This window comes from Syngnathus scovelli, chromosome 18 (assembly GCF_024217435.2).
Source record: "Syngnathus scovelli strain Florida chromosome 18, RoL_Ssco_1.2, whole genome shotgun sequence".
In the NCBI taxonomy this organism is placed as follows: Eukaryota; Metazoa; Chordata; class Actinopteri; order Syngnathiformes; family Syngnathidae; genus Syngnathus; species Syngnathus scovelli.
Genome location: NC_090864.1, coordinates 4,135,112 through 4,158,155, shown reverse-complemented (window position 1 = coordinate 4,158,155; position 23,044 = coordinate 4,135,112). Strand labels below are relative to the sequence as shown.

Genomic DNA, 23,044 nt, shown 5'->3' with positions numbered 1-23,044 from the left:
CTGACATCAATGTTCCCCTTTGAAGGCACTGACAGCAGATGATTTAAACGACATAGAATGTTTGGGCACATTAAAATACAATCGCATGGCTTAGTTTTATGTTGTTTATTACGTCTCTGAAATAAACTCTTCTAAGTAATAAACACTTGAACACGATCTCCCCTCCGTTAAAAACAGCATTTAAAGAGCATGACAATTGACAATAAATATCACAGCACTGCTTTTTATACTATTCCACATCAGCATGGATGTGTTTGCTTCACTCTGGCGCACAGGAAGAGAGGAAAATAAAATGTAAGCAGCACAAAAGCACCAACGTTAACAAGGGTCACTTGTTTAGAACATTTGTCTGTGGCTACCGATGTTTTTTAAGCAAACTTTTGTTCTTTACAGCTGCTCATGACGTCTCCATTGGTGCAGAGACAAAAGCTATATCTGTTATATTCGAATCTCAAACATTGGCAGATTCTGTCATCCTTGTATTTGAACACCCAACATTTACATGAGACTTTTACAGGTCATCTATTGTATGTTGTTACACTGTAAAAACAAATAAACATAAAAATTGAATGAAACGTTCAAACAATTGTGACACTTGAGGTGCTCCGGCCATGATTACATCACATCTGTACGTCCTCTCAACTGTACATGTAGGCATTCACTTCATGTTTGCAATGTAAGGACACTTGAAAACTACACAACGGGCATTTTATGCAGGGGGGTGGGGGGTAAAATCAAGGACAAGCATCCTTTAACTCATCCCATGCAACATGCAAAGCTTTAAAGCAGAGGTAGAGAACCTTAATTAAGTCCTCCATGGATCATATGCATGACATATTAGGAGGGAAAAAAATGAGGCATATTTGGGGTTAAACTGGTTTATTTGTTTGTAAAATTGACTGGCCAGCTAAGTAAAATGCTCAGACTTTGGTTGGCCACATATGACCCTAAGGCCATTATGTTCCTCACCCCTGCTTTAAAAACAAATGTCACGCAGCATTACAAGTGAACACGGTAGACCGCCAAAAACAAATAAAACATAACTTTGGTTGACAGAAAGGTGTGAAGGCACATTACAAAAAAAAATAAATCTCCCAAATCCTCCAATGTGTTCAAAAGACTCTGCAGTGTCACAATGATGTAAGAGTCATTCATACTAACGGGGCAATGTAACGTGAATCCTGTGAAAAATTAGATTTTTGCAGGGAGAAAAAGGCATTTACTGGATAAAAACCTTCCGGATGTTTCATCCTGGAATGTGAACCAGATCAGCTCATCATAAATCTAAAAGCAGGAATGGACTGGGCTCTTTAGCGAGTCATCGCTCACCTGGAGAACACAGAGATAGTCTCCCCTTCTCCCTGCCCGAGCAGAATTCCAGATGCGCTACTATACGGGACGTCGTTCTCCTCTTCCTTGGCTCCTCTTTCCGCTCCCTCTTCCTCCTTAAGCAGATGGACAAATCATCATCCAAAGAAACACAGATGCGCAGCGCTCAATCTGGATTACGACACGACACTTTCAATGAGATAAATAACAGCACACTCCCACACTTCCAGCAGATGGACTCTCCCACTTGTAACGTACAGCCAAGCAAGCACATCCAGCGACCTCCCCTACTTGGTTCCCCTGCAGCCATGCTAATTTAGCGCAGTGACATCATCTTTGGGACTCAGTTTAGCCCACGGCTCTACTGAGATGATGAATGTTTTGACATCCCCCCCCCCCCCCCCCCCCCTCAGGCTTTCCCACCAGACCCATTTCCAGAGCTGCATAGAGATTTGGCAAAAAAAAAAAAAAAAAAAAAAGCACAAGTCTCCTTTTAAGGATGAAATAAATATAATGCAAAAGCCCCCCCAAAAAAGTATTCAGATCATTTGTGGCTTTGAAGTTTCTGGGATCCCACTCAAAAAATACAGCAAAAAAATAAAAACAAAAGCTGTCCATTATTTTCACAACCAAGAGAATCAATAAATATATTTTGGTCGCTTCACTAGACACCTTAACACCTTCAGATCTAAATCCGGGGGCTTCATACCGGGGGGGGGGGGCTTGCTCTATAGTTAAAATAAAAGTCACATTTTAAAAAGTAACAGTTAAAAAGATTATATATACGTTTGCCACAAACTAAATGCGACTAAGCTATGGAGGTGGAAATATACGACTGCCAGCGAAAACATCTGGATCACATCATAAATAAGTGGCCAAGAGGTCCATTGTCTGCTCTCAGGAGTCCTTAGTCTTTTTTGTGTGTCTCCCAACACCCTTCCTCCTTTCACGCCTTTTTTCCCGTCCGTCCTCCTCTTGGAATGCTCAACCAGGCTTACAAAGTCCTGATGACGTGTCAAGCCTTCAGTCTTGCTGTCAGTGTGTGTTCCGGTCTCTGTCTGTGTGTATGTGTGTCATTTACAAGTGTGTGTGTCGAGATGGGATTGTGTTTTGTGTGTGTGTGTGTGTGTGTTGGGCGGGGGGGGGAATCAGGAGGCGGACAGGGCCTTGACCAGATAGAGTTTGTCGCCCTGCTCACTGGTGAAGATAGGCGCTTTTTTGTAGTGTTCCACAAGCTCCTCCATGGAGTTGAACTTGCGCTGTCCGATGCAGTAGAGGCTCTCCTTCAGCTGCACCTTGAAATGCTTGTTCTTGCTCTGCGCCTTCAGCGAGATCGAGAAGTCGTTTGGCTGGAAGACATGACCAATCGGTTTACAGACGAGATTCTCAAAAATCACCCAACGGCGGCCGATATTAACTCACCGATGACTCGCTGTCTCGAATGAGGAAGTCTCCCTCGGTGCCTCGCTGGTTGAGTGCCACCTCCGCCTGGTGGCGCGTCACCTTACCGTAGTACCACTCCTTGCCCGCGAATCGCCCGCTGATGGACGGCGAAATGTAGTCACAGTCGGGCGTGGGCGGGCCGGCGGGCCCCGCCGTGGTTTTGTGGGAGCCCGAGTCCAGCGGCGTCACGTAGTTCTTGGGCACCAGGCCGAGCTGGCCGTCGGCCTTGCGGCATTTCCACCACTCGGGGTCGTTCTCGGGTTTCTCCACCACCTCCATCACCTCGCCCTTCTCAAAGTTCAGCTCCTCGTCGTTGTCTGAGCTGAAGGGGTAGAGCGCCTGCACCGTGTGTAAGACCTGGTTCCCGTTGGCCGTGCTGTTCACCACCGCTGCCAGCTTCTCCGAGAGCGACCCCGACGGGTCCCCCAAGCCCCCTCCCCCCGCCGTCCCGTCCATGTCCTCCGTCACGTAGTTGGACGGGAACCAGCCGGAGCGTCCGTTGTGGCTGCCGCGCCACCAGCCGTCGCTGCACTTCTCCATCACCACCACCCGGGTGCCTTTGACCAAGGAGAGCTCGTCCTCACGCTCTGCCGTGTAGCTGAACTTGACCAGGGCGGGCAGGTTCAGGTCGTACAGCCGCTCGCCGTTGTCTGCGTACACGTCGGCGTCCACGTTGGATGCCGTGTCCCTCATGCCTCCCTTCCTGCTCTTCACCTTCCCGATTCCTGGAAAACCATCAATGGTGAGCGTTAGTTAGCATTAGCAACAGGAAGGTACACATTAATCAGACCAGAGATAACTCAAATTGTGTGCGTGTGTGTGTGTGGGGGGGCAACTGGACTCCTCCTTTCAGTCCAGATCTTATTGAGAAATCCAAATAAATGGATTAGCCCCCTGCAAGGGATTGTATTTGAGTTCGGAAGGTCTAGTGGAATCCAAAAAAGGAGATTAGCAGATCCTCTGGCCCACCCCTCTCTTCCTCTGGCGGAATCCCGAGGCCAAGCTTTGGCACGCCTGATCTCAGTCTTACCGGGACAAGAATTTTCACTTGGCAGCGTGGCGCGTTCGCAGATGATGCGGGTCACGCTTTTGTTCCCGCTTTCCGGGAGACGGTAGAGCGCTTCCAGGCAGGACTCTGATTGCAACCTAAGAAACGGCGCGAAAGAGCAACGCGACGGGGCGGCGATCATTCTTGGAGCCAGAACAACAACGCTATCAGCGGGTCGATGATGTGATGTAGGAAAACTCTCGTTCTGATTACGTTTGCAAGACTCGCATAATCAAAAGTCAGCTGGTTGAAATTACACAGGGTGGACTTTCCACAACGATGCTGGCTGGATGGATGATGCGTTTATTTTCTGAGAAGCCGCGGACGAATTGTCCGGAAGGGATCCGAAGCTTGGACACAACGCGACACGAGTGCAAAGAGGCCGGACCGCTTCCAGGTAGAGCCTGTTATTAGTTACGGCGCCGCGTTTAAGAGCAGACTTCAAACAGGTCAGCTTTACTCATGCCTGACTCATGCAACACTTGTCCTCCAAGTGATGAAACATGTTCAACCGCAACATGCCTGATGGGATGTTTTATCAGGTGCGAGTTGCTGGAAGCCCCGTCGTCACTGCCTGCCGGAGCTCCAAACAAGTTTTTGGGGTCAGCACTGCAGAAATAAAACATCTTTAGCTCTGGTTGCTGAACAGAGAGTTTTAGCTTAACTGGCCGGGTATCCGATGCCTTGTCAGGGATTCGTTTCTGCTTCCTTGTATGAAGCCTTTGCATGGAAAACAGAATAGTGCCTAAGGCCACCTCATTTGATTAGCTGCTTAAACTGGGTCAGTGTGATAAAAGTTGGGATTTGCATGTAGTGCACAGATCCAGGTAGGCAGTCTTTATTGACTTCTATTTGCATATCTCTACTGACAAAAAAAAGTCAGCATAACATTTGTATGCTAATGAGCATCAAAAAGCCCACAGGAGAATGTTTACTTTTGCGGCACCAGGGGGGGAAGATCGAACGTGTCCCAAGCGCCGACGGGTGTTTGTTCGTCCAAGAGGCGCACACAGGAACTGCTTTTGTTTTGTGCCTTTACTGGCAGCTTGTCCATTGTCTGTCTGCGGCCCTCTCGACCCCCGGCTTCCCTTCATTTCAGGTCTCTTCCTCTGTGGACGTCAACACCCCGCGTCAGGCTGTCTGACAAAAAGCCAGGACATCCCCCAAGCTTGGGACACAATGGGCTCACTCGGACTGGCTGAAAATTGCAGCATTTTTGCGTAAAGCCTATATGACCACCCGTAACAATTTTTTACAATCTTAAATCTCTTCTCTTCATTTATGACTATTTAGTAAGGTGACTGAAAACATTGTCATTTAAGTCATGAGTTTGGCCACTCAAATAATATATCAAAAAGTCTTTACGGCCCAACGCCGTGATAAAAATCAAATTCACCCCTCAGGGAATGCGGAGCATTTCGGTATCAGGTATGAAGTGGAATGACAATGCGGTACTTTACAAAGCACATTAGATGTGATAATTATCACTTCAAGTCAAGTCAAGTCAAGTTTATTTGTATAGCCCTAAATCAAACAGTCTCAAAGGGCTTCACATTCTCAAAGCATCCCCTGATCATAAGATCCCAAAAGGGCAAGGAAAAACTCAAAAAAACCCTGCCAGGGGAAAATGAGAAACCTTGAGAAGGGACCACAGATGGAAGGATCCCCCTTTCAGGATCACCAGGTTAATAATAATTATCACTTCATACATGCCAACTGGGCGCTGTCAACAAAGGGCGACGAGGCGAGCGACCGCCCGAGGCTGCCGTCAGCCACTTCAAAAGTGCGTCTCGTGAAGTGGCCGATGTGTTGTCACGAGCGCATTGCAGACAATGAGAAACTTTAACTGCAAATTTGATTCGTTGCGTTCGAGAGACATAGCGCAACGCCGCATTCCACCATCGGCGCTAGCATAAAACATCGGGAACATGCAAGTCCCTGCACAATGATTCAACTTCCTTCTGACTTGTGCACTTCCTCTCCGGCCAGCTCTCCTCCAATACAGCGGAGGTAAGAAATGTGGCTCAAATTATAGAGTTTCCGCTCACTGAGAAACAGGAAAACAGAGGGAGGGGACAGAGCTAACTTTCCCCCCAGTTGCCCCCCCCTCTGGAAAAATACTAGTTTATTAGCTGATCTTTATGTAATCCATTTCGACAACAACATGGAAGTAGCCTGAGATGACGGAGAAGTGTGCGCGACAGAGAGCCTGTAAAAGATCAACAGGGCTCGAACTAATGACATTCCTCTGATAAGTTTGTGAGGTGCAGTAGATGGCAAGAGGGAACGGGAGGGGGTTGTATTTCAATAGATGGCACCCGACACAATGACCACACTGTTCTACGTGAGCAGCGATAGCTCATGACCGGCGGGCGGTCGGGCGATGCGTGCGTGGGGGCCCTCCCAGAATCAAATGCTCCGGGGAGGGGAGCATGAAAGGAAACAGAGCGTCTTGAGATGTTCCCCAAACAAAAGTGGCGCGCGGGTCTTCAACAGCAACAATGCTATCTGTCGAGTTGCAGGACACGAGTAGCGAGTGAGCGAGGGGGTTGGGGTGGGGGGTTGCGGCGTGGCTATGTACTTAAAAGCAAGACAGAAGGATAGCTGAGGCAATTACAGGCTTCAGCTTGGGCAGAAGGATTTTCAAGGGAATATCCACCCAGTGTGTGTGTGTATGTGTAGGACGCCCCCGCCCCCCCCGTTTCCCGTGCTCTGTCAACATATTAGCACAAACATTTCTAAGAGAAGACTTGACTAATAAAGCTTTAACGGCAAAAAAAGCAAAAGAGAAAACTGGTCTAACCAGGAAAGGTGAGAAAGCTACAAAAAAGCTAGACCACCGACGTTAAAGGAGGACCCTGGTGTGTACCGAGCAAAGTGTAGAACTTACGAAAGAAGTGTTTGAATAGGTTAGCCATGTCCATTTTTGTCTCGCCGCCGCCGCCCAGCCTCTCGGTATCCGTCGCCCGGCTGCTCTTGCTTCCCACTGCAGCTGTAGAGTTATTCCATGTGAACACCCAGAGAGCTGGGGCGAGGGGGGGCGCCCACTCCCCAGACCATGTGACCGGGGAAGAGCCAATAAGATTTAGAGCCGGGGAGGCCCTCATGGAGAGGGGAAGAAGGAAGGAGCTGGAGCGGTGGGTGCTCAAGTCAGAAGAAAATGAGATGTAAAGACGTAAAAGGAAGGCGTTGAGCTATTTTTGGGTGGCCAATTTTTGGAATTCAAAGTAAATGTTTTCCTCTGGGAGGGTGGGGGGACTACCAACCGGGTGATTCATGGACCGAGCCATCGCATGACTGCAATAAAATTTGACATGAATTTTCTCCTCCACACACCAAAGCCTGACGCATTCTTTTAGGAGGATGACACCACAGCACGCCCAACAAACGTGTTTGTGGCCGTTTTTTTTTTTTTCTTAAATTAAATGTTTCTCACTCAAAAAAAAAAAAAAAAGAAGTGATAACCACCCACAATTCGCCAGTTGAAAAATACGCAAATCTACTAATAGATCAGGTTGGCGTATTTACAAGCTCCTTACGACTGTAATTATAATTTTACAAGCTGCTCAGCGCTCTGCAGCTCAACTTCGGCGGATGTAAACCTGAGAGCCGAGCGCGTCTACGAGCGCGTTTAGTGCGCCGCCCGCTCGTGCAGCTGTTCACCTGCGCTTAGCTCACGGACCAACGCCGTGGCAGGTGGGGGAGTTGCGGCGAGGCTCGCGTTACGCGCTTGCACACAACGGGCCGGCTTCCAAGTGCGGCAATAAAACAATCCCGTGCTTGTAAATTAAAAGGTCATCAGAAAGGGCGCCATTAAAAGTCACAGGCGAGATCAAATCGGTTTAGGCCCGTTGCCACGCTACGGGGAAGACAATGTTCCCATAGCCTGAAGATAAGAGATTTGCACACTGTGGCACCAGATACGAGAAACTCCACCATGCTTCCTGTAACGACGTGTGAGATCTTTACCCAGTGTGTCCTTGAGGTTCTTGACAATGGAAGCCTTCCTGGCACTGTTCTTCCTCTCCACATAGTTGGACGGCACAAAGCCCGTTTTGTTGGTGGCGTTGCGGACCCTCCACCAGGACTTGGAGTCGTCGAGGAGCCAGAGACGCTCGTTTTTCTTGATGTCCAGCTCCTGGTCCTGCTGGGCCATGTAATCAAACTTGGCGATGACAATCACCTCTTCCGTCATCTTGCGTGAAGGGGAACTGCACAGAAAGCACAAGGAACAGATGGAAGTTCTTTACATGATCTCGTTAGCTCGTTTTGCAGACGTTTGAACTAAATGACAGATGGATTTGTCCAAATACAATAAAAGGGAAGAATGCGGAATCATTACTCTTGAACTCAAATACTGGATATTTGCTTTCTTTAAGCGAGTTTAGCTGTGTGTAGTAAGTCAAGGCGGGGAAGTTGCTCATTATAAGAGCAACAACGCTGCCCAGGCATTCTCAAGAGGGTCACTACCAGCTTTTAAAAAAAACAAAGAGCAACATTCAATCGGAGGTCTTGTGACAAACTCCACCATCGGCACTGCTACGCTGCACGCGCTAATGTGAAAGGGTCGGCTAGCATTGGCGAGAGCGAGCAGCAGCTCCAATGTCACGAGCAGCTCGTTGGTTCTACCTTTAACCTCGGCGCTCCATGACTTAAGGGACCAGACGCCAACCTCATCGATCGAGAGTTCTTGGCGTGGTTTTCATTTGAGCCACTGATGTTAGGTCTAGGTTTCAACCACAGCTGGCGTTGGGACCGGCCCAGAACATGATCCTTGGGCAAACGCGAGGACCTCGGGGAGCTAAAGCAATTTTCAGCACGATTAGCCACGAGTGGGAGTATAAATAAATAATGGCAAGGCAGCAGCTGAGATTTCCTCGAAGATCTTTAGGAGGTGTTGAGACATTTATGGGATACAGTCAAAAGACTACAAAAAAAAAATACAGCACTATATGTAAAAAGTGGTCCTTTGTTTACAATGCCGACATATGTTTTATGTAAATCCATCCAAGCTGTGTGGTAAAATATAAAATATCCTCTTACAACATCCCGTCACGTCATCATGGCCTGTTGACATTTTACTCTTCCTTCTCTTTATAATAGATAATTCAACATTTCAGTCGGCACCCGAGTATCACTTCCCTTCAGCTACTGAGGAAGCTGAACATTGCACAGCTGCACATCAACTCTGCAGTGACTTGCCGCCGTGCAGATGTAAGGGAGGATTAAAAAAAAAAAAAAAAAAAAAAAAAAAAAAAACACGGTAACAGATGCTGCAAGCTAATCGGTCAGCTGCAAGCTGCACAGCCAGCCAAGGCTGCCTCTTGGCGAGCCAAAGCCCTAAAACACCGGGGCAGATGGGTCAAACTGCTCCAATGGTGTCGCATCTACAGTCCATTTGCCACACACACTGTAAAGGCAGGCTAATTCCCTCTCTCAGGCTAAATTAACCATTTTAAGCCCGCCCCCTCTCCCTGCTTTCTTGAAAAGAAAGAAAAAAAATCACTTTTAGCTGGAATCTTTTTCTTTCCATCATCTCAAAATAATAACTCTGAAAATAGGTCAAGCAAGTATGCAACAGCACCCCCCTTTGGACAATTTCCTGCACGGAAACTTGTAAAAGCTGTTGTAAGAGGTTGTATTTATTTGGAAAGGCATGTCGAGGTGAAAACGGGATTTGCCAGGTATGGAGGGCACAAAGGAAATGATGTGCTAAGTCGGTGGTCCAAGTCAAATAACCTTGGACGTTTGCGAAAAATAGGTCATTATATAGGTATGCCGGAAAAGCGGGGACTCTGAAAATAACAGAGAAGAATGTCAAGTCAAGGTCAACATGGGCAGTCAGACCACAAGGGGTGGTGGTTAAGTATGGTGGCAAATGAAGGCTTTTGTGTGGCTTTCTCACTTTCTATCCATGATGGTGAAGTGACAAAAACAAGCAAATGAAAGCGCACCACTTCCTGTTACCTGAGGAAAACCAAATGGAGCCTTGCGGCAAAGCTTGCAGTCAGAGGCCAACATTTGCACTGAACAACACAGACGAGTGAACACAATCAAGTTACAAGGTTGTTGCTTTGAAACTGACATTACCACATTCAGGAAACCGGTCGCAGCTACGGGCACGACCCGGTTGTCTCTGCAGCGCCAGCGTCTGCCGCCGTTCAAAGACATCTAAAGCGACTCAGTGCTGGATTTCACTAAATGGCCCCTGACTGTCCTAAAAATGATGTCACGACCAGGCCTGAAGCCTAATGGGACAAATATAGATCCATCTTTGTTAGGGAGCGATGTTGGTGTATTTGCTGCATAGCCAGATTGCTGAGTTACTGACACAGCAACGGCGTGAGCTCACAGGGGCAGACAGTAACCTAATCCCTGTGACAGGCCGCTAAAATCACAGGGCTCTCGTCTTTTGGAATGTGCTCAGTGCGCGCACTCGCCCCCACTGGCGCTGCGACACTTCCCGCGACTTACAATCCTGGATTTTTAGCCCGCTTTGGACAGGCGCAATTGAGCTCCGCGAGGACGGCACCTCATGGCTAGATTCTCACAGCAGCATCACAGCAAAGGGGTCATGAGAGACTCGGTGGGTCAGCTGTGAGACAGGAAGTGTGGACGCAAGGCTGAGCGGATGATGGGAAAGTCATGTGCTTGACCAAGCCAGAGATTGTAGCCTCGTTGCATTCGGGAAAATATCATTGCTTCAAAAGTGCCTGTTGACAATAGTAGATGAGGGTTTGCTGAAATGAATTCGCCAGCTTCCGACATCCCGGCTAATACGAGCCCTCGGGTGCTGTCGCGACAGGACTAAATAAGCCACTTGGGAAAAGGAAGTGTGCCTGTTGAAACTTGTGGAAGAGTATCTTGGGAGCGGGAAGCATTCCAGGTTTGCGTGCTGGTGAAACAAAAGTCAGACCAACAACATGCAGACAGGTTGGCCACAGATTGCTACCAGCAGTTTGGGGCAATCGCGGAGGACATTTTAGATATGCGGTGTCATTGTGAAACTCAAAATGATGACCACATTTTGGTGCACATTTCCTCATTTTTACACCAAGCCGGCGGCAATAAATGTACAGAGTGAGTCAATAAAGAAAAACTAAATTGAAAAGGGAAAGTAAGATGTTCTTGCCATTCATTTAAAAATCAAAACATGTTAAAGATTTTAAAAGCATTTAAGAAACTTGAAACAAGCTCAAACAAAACATATGATTGAAAAGGAAACTTTCCTAAGCCACTTTGTAGAGGAGCGCATCTCCAGCTTGTCATCTGATTGTGGAAATTTTGAGCCACATTAGCTTTTTCTTTTTGGGCTGTCACGAATAAGGGCAGTTGGGGCTGGTGAGCGTTTACACAGAGAAGGCCTGAGCTGACAGAACAGCTAAAAAACAAAAAATTAAAAACAGCCCAGTTGTGGTCTGGGTCAACACCTCTCGGCCTCTGGGTGAGTGGATTAACGTTTAAAATAAATTAAAAAATTGGCCTCGTTGCTGTTGCAGTGTCAACACACCGAACTGAATAAAGCTTTCATGCAGTTACAAATTCTTCAAGGTATGAGAAAGTGAGTTATGTCAGGACCTGGCAGCCCAAGAAAAAAACAAAGAAAATACAGCCCGGCCTCTAAAAATCCAAAACGTCTCTCTCTTTAGAGGTTCCACATCCAAAATGTCTCAATGGGCAAATAAAAAACAAAGAACTCAAATTGGTCTGCAGTATCCATGTGTGAGGTCTTCCTAACCTCCTACGAGAACGCGTTAAGTCGACCAAATGTCAATGTCTCTCACTCCCCCCTTTGAAAAACTTAATGAGAGACTGTCAAGAGGATCGTCAACCAGTCAGACAATAATTACACAAACTATGAGGGACTATTAAAGCTACGTTGAAAGAAGTATACATAAGGATAAAGTTATACAGAAGATCTAACCATAAATATATGCATTTAAAAAAAATTCAAATAATTGGGGCCCCCTTACAATACCCATTGGAAAAAATACCTGGGGGAAAATAGAAAAAAAACTAGGGATATATAAAACTTTCAACCTCATAAAAAAATTGTAATCATTTATAGATCTATAAATGTTATGTTTTTTCCAAATTAAATAATGAATTCAACTAGGGCAGAGGTCCCCAACCACCGGGTCGCGGACCGGTACCAGTCCGTGGGTTCACTTGGTACCGGGCCGTCAAGCCACACAGGAATTTTTATTTTTTTATTTTTATCGACGAACAATTAATTCAGGTCAAGACGCTCGTCCCAGTCACGTGACAAGTTTCCCCAGTCGAGCCCGCAAAGCTAGCAAAAAATGAGTAAGAATTTATTTTGAGAAATGTACAAAAATTGGCGATTCTCTCCCAATTACCGTCGATTCAGGTTAAAACGCTCGTCACCTCAGTCGAGCCCGCGAAGCAAGCAAAAATAAGCAAGAAACAGAGATGTTTGGAAAGCTTCTTCGGAAAGGGAAAAATACCCAATGAGGAGACGGAAGAAGAGGCTACGACTTCTAAGAAAAGGAAAGCTGCATTAAAAAAAAAAAATTCTGGAGCCCTACTTAAAATATGGATTTATCGCCACAGGTGACTCTGACGCGCCAAGACCACTCTGCATAATATGTGGCGACAGGTTAGCTAACGAGGCAATGAAGCCTTTAAAGGCCTAGAGACATCCCTTTTTCTTTTTTTCAATTAGAACGGAATTTGATAGAATGTATAAAGTGAACACATTTGCCGCATTGGAAATTAAAAATGGACACGATTACTAAGAATAAAGCTAAAATGAAATGCCAGTTTATCGATCGGGTCCCGCACGAAGCCACACGGGCGGCGCCATTACTGTGACGTCATAAGTTGTACATCTGGATGTCAACAAACCCAAACAACATGGCAGATGATAGCGACAGCTCCGTTTCTTGCGGCAATATTAGCATCATTTTATCCGATTCAGAAACCTCTTTTGACGCAGAATATGATGAATCTAGCAGTTCACTTGGGCTGAGCTGAGCACATTTTCTGAATTGTGCCCCTCCTGTCACTCTGGTTAGGTTGGCATAGTAAAAAGTGCTCTTGGGGGCTTTAGAGTGCCGAGTTGATCTCGGCACATGAAGAAATGACCACCTGCAACGTTTGGTTTAGGTTTTATAAGCATTTTTAATTTTATTGCTTAAATCGCATTTTCTCGACGAGCTGAGCACGTTTTCTGAATTGTGTCTCTCCAAGTCACTGTGGTTAGGTTGGCATAGTAAAATGTTCTCAGGGGGCTTTAGAGTGCCGAGTTGACCACTGCGCATGGAGAAATGAACATCTGCAGCGTTTGGTTTAGGTTTTAGACGCATTTTTAATTTTATTGCTTAAATCGCATTTTTTCGTCGAGCTGAGCACGTTTTCTGAATTGTGCCCCTCCTGTCACGCTTCGACATACTTTTCAAAGTCAAAGTCTCCTTTATTGTCAATTCCTCCGCATGTCAAGACAACCAAAGAGATCGAAATTACGTTTCTCACTATCCCAGGGTGACAAGACAGCGTTCACAACGCACATACAAGTAAAAAACACAGGAAAAATAAAACAAGAAGATGAACAATAAGAGTGATAGCACACTAGCCGCTCCCGATGCACAGCAGAGTCCCGGAAAGATAAGACAGAGTTCACAACGCACATACAAGTAAACAACACAGGAAAAATAAAACAAGAAGATGAACAATAAGAGTGATAGCACGCTAGCCGCTCCCGATGCACAGCAGAGTCCGGAAAGATGACAGTCAACCAGGCCACTGTCAACAGGAGCACACAGCAGGCATGCACTGTCCGGTTCGTGGATCCTATCAGGCGAACGCAACCCATCTTGTCGTCCCGCGAACGAACGTACGCCAGGAGAATGGAACGCACGGCTCGGCGAGCTGGGTTGGCCGCAAGCCTGGCCCGACGTCTCCGCGCTGGCCCCTCTTCTCTTTTTGTTTACATTCACTGAAGCTAAACGCGTACAACTTGGGACGTCATGAGACGTCACTTCTGGCTGGCGGCTCGGTGCAGTCAAACTCGTCTGCGCGGCAAATTTAAATTAAATTTTTCAGAGCAACAGCTTCCTTTTCGTTGTTTCGATCGTCAATTTATATTTATAAGCCCATAAGCTAACTAAAACCGATTTGTACATATATCGGTGTCTCTAGGCCTTTAAACTGCTTCGACAAATGGAGACCAAGCATCCTGCAATAAAAGACAAACCTTTACCACTTCGAGTGTCATTGTCTCCGATTAGATGGGACCGGCTCGTTTCTGAGAAACAAGCTCAGTGCCCCCACTAATTCAACGTAATGGTGAGTTTTATTAATAAAAATTTAATAAATAATAAATAAATAATTACTTTAAAATAAATGAATAAATAAAAAGTCGTTTATACTTGTTTTTAGACCAGTCGTATCATTTTATTTCATCGTATTTATATATTTGTTATAAATGTATTATTTATATAAATGTATTATTTATGTAGGTAAAGGCCGGTCCGCGAAAATATTTCTGACACGTAACCGGTCCGTGGCGCAAATAAGGTTGGGGACCGCTGAACTAGGGCGTCTCATTGGAAAATGCTAGACGAAGATGCTAACTGCCTTCTTTCCCCATCAGCAAAATAAAAATAAAACATATTAAGACAATTGCGACAATTTAACCTGCGGTGACTTCCTACAAGCACGTCGCGTTACGTTGCTACGCCAATAATACGACTGCTGAGTTTTAGTAACAGAATACGGTTATTGGAGTCAGGAGAAAGTAGCCTCTGGTTAGCCGCCGTAGTGAAGGAAGGTTACGTACGGTGAAGTGAAAAAGAGCTAGCCTCGGGCCTTGTCTCGATAACGAGCCTCACCGCGGCACCACTGATTTTACAAGTCACGCCTTACCTACCTTCTTCTCGCCGACAGTCACCTTTTTTTGTCTCTCCCTCCCAATGCAGTGGTCCCCAAACCGGCCCGGAGACGTCGTCGGAGAGCGGCCAAGTTAAAGATTCTCCACGTCAAGGGGCTACGTTAGCCGCCGTTGCAAGTAGCATGGCTGTGTGTTTGCAAGCATGTCATAGCTTGGCGGCGTTAGCTTATGCTAGGCTAAATGTAGCTAGCCTCACCGCAATCTGTTCAGACGCCAGGTCCCACCTACATCTCTTGCCATTGGCTGGTTTTAGGAATGAACGCCCTTCTGATTGGACGAATGGGTTGGCCAATCTCTTGACATCTGTCGACGTCATTGCACGAACGTAATGATTTTGCACACATTAGGAAGACTGGCAAGACATTCTACGTTAACAATTTTTAATTTAATCTTAAATGGGGGAAAAAAACTAAAGTTAAAGTTTGCGTTCCCCTAAACGTATTTGATTGAAAAAAAATCTGTTGGAGGTATAATCTTTTTTTGCCAAATTCACCTTTTGATTTGAGGTGATCAACATTGACTAAGGAAGCAAACATGCAACGTGACGTATTTTTTATTTTAAATTGAATTAAAGTTGTACCGATTGTGATGGAGTTTATCGCGACTGTGAATGTTTAAAAATTGAATTATTTCATAAACCAACACTAAATGCTTTGTGATGAGTAAAAATGACACACAGTCAACATCTGTGCTATGACTGCTGCAGCAGTCAAAATGAAAACATGGTGTGTGACATAAATGCACGTCCTCCTTCGCGCCGACCCACCGCGCGAGGGAGCGCGAGACGCGGGATGCGCAATGGTCGATAGCCACCGGCAGCCGCGCCCCGGACCCGTGATGCGAGAGGGTCGACGGTGAGGAGGGTGCGCTCTGTAACGAACATTTTGGTAAGTACACTGTGAGAGTGTACGTTCCCTCTGGGAAATAGCGCAAACCGGCTGACTCAGGAGTCAACGTGAGTCACACGCTGGATAGTAACAGATGGCCACATGTTATCATCAGAGGGCAGGGTAATTTAATAAGGGCCTCAGGGAACATGTTTTCAACGAGTAAGAAAGCAAACAGAAGCACGCCGATGTCAAATACATCGCAGAGCTCTTTAGATTAGCACTTTGTAGACGAGAAACTAAGGAAAAATACAGTGAAACCGCAGAAGTTGAACTGCCCAATGAAATCATTCATCTGGCATGACTGTGACTGTTGTGTTCTTATGTAGAGGTTAACTTCAGTTCAGAATGTAAAAAAAGTTCATCTTCATAGGTTGTTGGTATTTGCGTTTATTGTTCAACTGTGACTGGATTAAATGAGTTGTTGACACACCACATGATAAAAACATCTGACTGATGTTATGCTTCAAAGTACCTTTAGAATCTTAAAGGAGACATATTATGGAAAAACTGAGTTTTTAATTGCTTGAATACATGTTATTGGGTCTCTTATATAATATATAATATAACCAATATTTATGTATAATATGTCTCCTTTAATACACCCACAGAATGAAAAGATCACCTTACCACATTTTCTATTTTATGTACAAATATTAAGACATTAGTTACACGACTAGAACTCTTCCAACGACTGGCACGGCAATACAAAAAAAATTCATCTGATGACGGCACAGACATTCTTTGAATTGCACAACCAAGCAAACACTGTAAACCAGCAGTTCTAAAACTTTTTGGGTCCAGGGACCCCTAAATTATCACCTCCAAGTTAGGGGTCGTGAACGTCTCTGGGATCCAAGGACTGCAGTTTGAGAACCACCGCTGTAAACAAGGAAGACTAGGACCAAGATGAATCTCATTTGATGGGAGAGTCAAGGATCTCCTGGTAATCCTGCCGGACAGCCCTGCTCACCCGGTACAGCTTGAGCCCGGTGAGTGCGAAAACGCTGATCATGATGACCAGGGCTCCAATCACATCGTACACCGACGGGATCATCCTCAGCACGATGAGCTGCAGGAACATGGCCACCACGATCTCCAGGTGCTGCACGGTGCTCACTAAGGCCGGGTGGAACTTGTTGAGGGCGTAGTAGACGCCCAGGAACGCCACGGTGGAGCAGATGCAGATCCCGATCAGGTAGCCCCAAGTCTCGCCGTCGAGGGGGATGATGGGCTCCTGCATGATGAACATAGTGGACGCGCCCCAGACGGTGCCCGTCCAGCCGAAGGTGAAGAGGGCCGTCCACATGCTCACGCGCTCCTTGATAGCTCTGTAGACGATCATGGAGAGGGCGGCGGTCAGGCCGGCCATCACTGTCATGGTGTAGCCGAACGCCTCCTTCCAAAAATTCAGCCTGGACTTCTGCTCATCCGCCACGTTGGGCACCATGACCAGGCACAGGCCGAACACGCTGCCCACCACTGTGACGACGTCCGTGTATGCCAAACGCTCATCCAGCAACAGGAAAGCCAGCACGGCGCTGAAGACAGTGGTGGAGGCACGCCACATGATGGTGCCGTTGCTGGGCGGCACAATGGCGAAGGAGGTGTAGGCGCATGTGATGGAGATGACGTTACACACGCCGTAGAAGAAGAGGCGCAGACGGTAGCCTTTGGGTCCGAAGGGTGCCTCGTGGTGGTAGAAGACCACCAGGATGGAAAGCACCTGGATCACCGAGCGGATGAAGAGCAACTCCAGGGAGGGCACCTTGGAGCGGTCCGAAGCTAGACGGGTGATCAAGGCCACGCAGCCGTGAGCGACCGCCGCCCCAAAAAGGGCCATCCAGGTCACCCTAGACGCCAGCACGTTGGCCTCGCCAAAGCTGGCCAACTGCCCACCAACCCCCTTGTCCCTGGGGGCGCTGGACGGCTTGGCTTGGGTCTCCATGGTTCCAAACAAAGTCCTCCCACCTTTGCTCTCTGCCATCAGCCTCTTCCCTACGTTAGCTTCGGCGAACGCGCCAAAATCTTCGAAGGAGGGGGCGTCATCGTAGCCCTCGTCGCCCGGCTGGGGGAAATGGGTGGCATACTTCACCGTCACCGTGTTCGGGTGAATCTTGACCCGCTTTTTGGAGCTGTACGGCAGCGAGGACAACGACTCATCCATCTTTCGTCAAGAAGCCAAACTTAAACCTGAATAAAAAAAAAAAAGTGAGAGCTCGTTAGCATGTCCTATTAATCCATTTTGAAAATCTGCAGATTTCATCACATTTGCTCTTATGTTTAAATATGTTTCTCATCTCACCCGTGATTATGCCTTCACCTAATTCGGCGAGTCGAGCCATATTTGCATATTTCTTCACTTATCCACACACACAACAAAAAATAGCACAGCCGTTGACATACATACAAAATGATATAAAGTGCATGTGTCAAACGCAGCCAAATCTGCCCTGCCATCATTTTTTATGGCCCACTCATGCAAATCAAGTGAGTCCACTTAATTTTTCATCCATCCATCCATCTTCTTCCGCTTATCCGGGGTCGGGTCGCGGGGGCAGCAGCTTTAGGAGGGACTCCCCAGGGAGGTGTCCAGGAGGCATCCTGATGAGATGCCCGAGCCACCTCATCCGGCTCCTCTCAACATGGAGGAGCAGCGACTCTACTCCGAGTCTCTCCTGGATGACCGAGCTTCTCACCCTATCTCTAAGGGAGAGCCCAGACACCCTGCGGAGGAAACTCATTTTGGCCGCTTGTATCCGGGATCTCGTTCTTTCGGTCACGACCCATAGCTCGTGACCATAGGTGAGGGTAGGAGCGTAAATCGACCGGTAAATTGAGAGCTTTGCCTTTTGGCTCAGCTCTCTCTTCACCACGACGGACTGGTACAGAGTCCACATTACTGCCGACGCTGCGCCGATCCGCCTGTCGATCTCGCGCTCCTTCCTCCCCTCACTCGTGAACAAGACCCCAAGATACTTGAACTCCTCCGCTTGGGGAAGGATCTCATCCCCGATCTGGACAGGGCATTCCACCCTTTTCCGACCGAGGACCATGGACTCGGATTTGGAGGGGCTGACCCTCATCCCGACCGCTTCACACTCGGCTGTGAACCGCTCCAGTGAGAGCTGGAGATCACGGCCTGAAGAAGCCAACAGCACCACGTTGTCTGCAAAAAGCAGAGACGCAATGCTGAGGTCCCCAAACCGGACACCCTCAATGTCTCGGCTGCACCTAGAAATTCTGTCCATAAAAATTATGAACAGAATCGGCGACAAAGGGCAGCCTTGGCGGAGTCCAACCCTAACTGGGAATGAATCCGACTTACTGCCGGAAATGCGGACCAAACTCTGGCATCGGTGATACAGGGACCGAACCACCCTTATCACTTGGCTCGGCATCCCGTACTTCAGTAGCACCCTCCACAGAACCTCCCGAGGGACACGGTCAAACGCCTTCTCCAAGTCCACAAAACCCATGTGGACTGGTTGGGCGAACTCCCATGCACCCTCGAGGATCCTGCCGAGGGTGTAGAGCTGGTCCACTGTTCCACGGTCAGTCCGAAAGCCACACTGCTCCTCCTGAATCCGAGGTTCGACCTCCCGACGGACCCTCCTCTCCAGCACCCCTGAATAGACCTTACCATGGAGGCTGAGGAGTGTGATTCCCCTGTAATTGGAACACACCCTCCGGTCCCCATTCTTAAAGAGGGGAACCACCACCCCAGTCTGCCAATCCAGAGGCACTGTCCCAGATGTCCACGCAATGTTGTAGAGGCGTGTCACCCATGACAGCCCCACAACATCCAGAGCCAGATAAGAACTCCGGGTGAATCTCATACACCCCCTGGGCCTTGCCACCGAGTGACTTCGAGCCCAGAGATTGGAGAGTCCGCCTCAGAGTCTGCAGGCCCTGCTTCCACAATGGAAGGTGTGTAGGTGGAATTGAGGAGGTCTTCGAAGAATTCTCCCCACCGACTCACGACGTCCCGAGTCGAAGTCAGCAGCACACCATCCCCACTGTTAACAGTGTTGACGTTGCACTGCTTCCCCCTCCTGCGACGCCGGATTGGGGACCAGAATTTCCTCGAAGCCGTCCGGAAGTCATTCTCCATGGCCTCGCCAAACTCCTCCCACGCTCGGGTTTTTGCCTCAGCAACCGCCAAAACCGCGTTCCGCCTGGCCATCCGGTACCTGTCAGCTGCCTCCAGAGTCCCGCAGGCCAAAACGGCCCGATAGGACTCCTTCTTCAGCTTGACGGCATCCCTTACCACAGATTCTGCCAGACGTTCCCAGCAGACCCTCACAGAGCGTTTGGGTCTGCCAGGTCGGACCGGCATCTCCCCCCACCATCGGAGCCAACCTATCACCAGGTGGTGATCAGTTGACAGCTCCGCCCCTCTCTTCGCCCGAGTGTCCAAAACATGCGGCCGCAAATCCGATGACATGACTACAAAGTCGATCATCAAACTGCGGCCTAGGGTGTCCTGGTGCCAAGTGCATACATGGACACCCTTATGTTTGAACATGGTGTTCATTATAGAAAATTCGTGTCGAGCACGGAAGTCCAATAATAGAACACTGCTCGAGTTCAGATCGGGGTGGCCGTTCCTCCCAATCACACCCTTCCAGGTCTCACTGTCATTGCCCACGTGAGCATTGAAGTCACCCAGTAGAACGATGGAGTCCCCAGAAGGAGCGCTTTCCAGCACTTCCTCCAGAGGGGCTCCAAGAAGGGTGGGTACTCTGAGCTGCCGTTTGGTGCATAGACACAAACAACAGTCAGGATCCGTCCCCCTACCTGAAGGCGGAGGGAGGCTACCCTCTCGTTCACCAGGGTGAACCCCAATGTGCAGGTGCCCAGCCGGGGGTCAATAAGTATACCCACACCTGCTCGACGCCTCTCACCGTGGGCAACTCCAGAGTGGAAGAGAATCCAGCCCCTCTCGAGAGGGCTTGTACCGGAACCCAAACTGTGTGTGGAGGCAAGTCCGACTATGTCTAGTCGGAACTTTTCTGCCTCGCACACTAGCTCGGGCTCCTTTCCAGCCAGAAAGTTGACATTCCATGTCCCAAGAGCCAGCTTCTGCAGCCAGGGATCAGACCGCCAAGGTCCCTGCCTTTGGCCGCCGCCCAGCTTACACTGCACCCGACCCCTTTGACCCCTCCCACAGGTGGTGAGCACATGGGAAGGGGGACCCATGTTTCCTTTTCAGGCTGTGCCCGGCCGGGCCCCATGGGCGAAGGCCCGGCCAACAGACGCTCGCCTTCGAGCCCCGCCTCCAGGCCTGGCTCCAGAGGGGGGCCCCAGTGACCCGCGTCCGGGCGAGGGAAAACAAAATCCATTTATGTTTTTCTTCATAAGGGGCTTGTGTGAGTCGTGCTTTGTCTGGCCCCTCACCTATAATTCATTTTTCCTGCTGAATAGATTTTTTTTTTTTTTAATAGAAATAGACAAGTTCATTCGATTTCATTTAAATCTGTGAAACTTGTGTCAGGGATATTGTTTTCTTGACAAATCCCCCAAATGACCATCAAACATTTCTATGCCCCACCCACATGTATGGAAAATCTCTTTTGATGATCAATTTAATATAGTTTTTGTGCAAGTGATCATAATATTGCGGTGTACGCCATGCAGCCTCACGTAAGCGAGTGGTGTGAGACTGATTCAGTGCGATGGGGGTGACGTTACATAAGACGAGCACACATACATACACAACACCACTGTAGTCCATTTATAGCATGGCAACACTAAGAGATAAAAAGGTTGAAAGGGTAAAAAGCTAATGAACGCCTCCCCTCTCTTTTGCTCGTGACATATTAACATTAATAATTCCTTCTAAGTTCCGTGTCGGGCGTCAAGACCACCAGGGGGCAGACACAAGCTATTATTCGCCTCTGAAACAGTAGAGCTCAGATTTATTACAAACGCACGTTGTCAAATATTGATTGCTCGTAATATACGAGAAAATACATTTTCATCGTTATGAAGGAGCATAAGCACAATGCAATGGTTAATGCGTCAGTGGGTTTACAATAAAGACAAAAAGAATGCGCTGCTTTCTAGGAGGAGTCAATTAAAACACATTTGGCCACACACATTTATAATCTGAACCGCTCATATACAGAAAAAAATCCCCTACCTTATATTCTTAAGACTGCACCGGGTGTCATAAAAGAAGATTTGGCGTAATTTCTCCCACCAGCCATTTCTCCATGCATCTCCAACCCCTTCCGACAAGTGGAGTGGAGCGCGCGTCTGAACGGAGGGTGGAGGTGGAGAGGGGGGTCGCTGGGTGCGCGCTCTCGACGCTCCTCTTGCTCCGAAACGTGGCGCTCTTCAGGGATGATGAAGATAATGAGGATGAAGCTGAGGGTCTGCTGCTGGTGATGCTGATGCTGAGGCTGAGTATGGAGGACGGGGAGGGGAGTGAGGGGCGGGAGGATGTCCCTCCTCTTCCTCTTTCTGTGGTGCTTCAGCAAACAGTTTTGGGGCTTATTGATGACGGCAATATGACGTGATAGCCTACTTGGTGGAGATTCTTTTTAATTACCTTGGCGATGATGACTGGTGGCATAGCAACCAGAACATAATGCTGCTGTTAGGGTTAGCAAAGAAAGGCAGAGTCTGCCATGCAGAGAGTTTATCTGCATGAAAGATGATTTTTTTAATAATGCGACGACACGTAAATTATTTAGAGAGAATGATGCCTTGGTATGGGCTGCTGTTTTGGCTAGCAACTGACACAGCCATTAATAGGGTGATTTTTTTAACAATGATTTTTGTTCTAAATTCTCAAGTGTGGGGTCATTTTTTATCTTTTACTCAGATAAAAAAAATATATGTCTAGTGTATAAGCTACTCAAGTAAACATTGCCACATGTTTTTAAAAGAACCTCATGAGAGCTGGAAGTGTTATGCTAACACCTAAACAGAGGCCCACGAGCTCATTCGTAAATGACGCTTTAATCTTATATTTTTTTTATGTGGAGTCACATCTTGCAACGATTGACATAATTCCCTATTGACTCCTCTCATTAAACACAATTAAAACAAATCTAACGGGATCATATTTTGGTTCAGCATTGAAGCCACCTCAAGGGCCACTTTAATTATTACCGACATAAAGGTACCACATTGAGAAAGGTGGCGTGATTCATCAGCGTGAAAGCAGGGGTGAAAATATTTATCTGAGAATATTGACGGCCTGACGTGGAGCAACCGCCCCTGTGATGAAAGGTCGGCCGTAAGTTTTTGACGGGGGAGTTTGAAAGGACTAAAATGAGATGAGGCGCTCTATACAGCGAACACGAGCTGTGATTGTAATGAACGTCAGACCGCCTGTCATGAAATGCCATTGTCGCCTTTGTGGAGCTAAAAAACCAACAAGGTTTTGTTCAATTTTTTAAAATTTCTATTTAT

General features: G+C 47.6%; 2 protein-coding genes and 1 long non-coding RNA gene across 7 annotated transcripts; 1 reads left to right on the top strand and 2 right to left on the bottom strand.

Annotated features, from left to right (window-relative positions):
* Positions 1–90: 90 nt before the first annotated feature.
* nck1b (NCK adaptor protein 1b) lies at positions 91–14,879 on the bottom strand. 5 transcript variants are annotated; one of them, XR_007487492.1, is made up of 5 exons: positions 14,712–14,861; positions 7,790–8,031; positions 2,752–3,497; positions 1,330–2,678; positions 91–1,251 (listed from the first exon to the last, which is right to left on the bottom strand). XR_007487492.1 is itself a non-coding variant. In XM_049749191.1 (4 exons), the coding sequence occupies exons 2-4, from the start codon at positions 8,013–8,015 to the stop codon at positions 2,478–2,480; spliced, it is 1,173 nt and encodes a 390-aa protein (XP_049605148.1). In that variant the 5' UTR covers positions 8,016–8,031; positions 14,733–14,879; the 3' UTR covers positions 91–2,477. The 5 variants fall into 5 exon arrangements, 4 of the variants coding, with proteins under 4 accessions (XP_049605148.1, XP_049605146.1, XP_049605147.1 ...); XM_049749191.1 differs by having other exon boundaries at positions 91–2,678; positions 14,733–14,879; XM_049749189.1 differs by having other exon boundaries at positions 91–2,678.
* LOC125985932 (uncharacterized) lies at positions 13,683–15,386 on the top strand. The gene is made up of 2 exons (XR_007487497.2): positions 13,683–14,128; positions 14,761–15,386. It is a non-coding gene; the product is annotated as an uncharacterized lncRNA (long non-coding RNA).
* Positions 15,387–15,989: 603 nt separating this feature from the next.
* Positions 15,990–22,057, bottom strand: slc35g2b (solute carrier family 35 member G2b). Its single transcript, XM_049749182.1, has 2 exons — positions 21,765–22,057; positions 15,990–17,812 (listed from the first exon to the last, which is right to left on the bottom strand). The coding sequence occupies exon 2, from the start codon at positions 17,784–17,786 to the stop codon at positions 16,536–16,538; it is 1,251 nt and encodes a 416-aa protein (XP_049605139.1). The 5' UTR covers positions 17,787–17,812; positions 21,765–22,057; the 3' UTR covers positions 15,990–16,535.
* Positions 22,058–23,044: the final 987 nt, after the last annotated feature.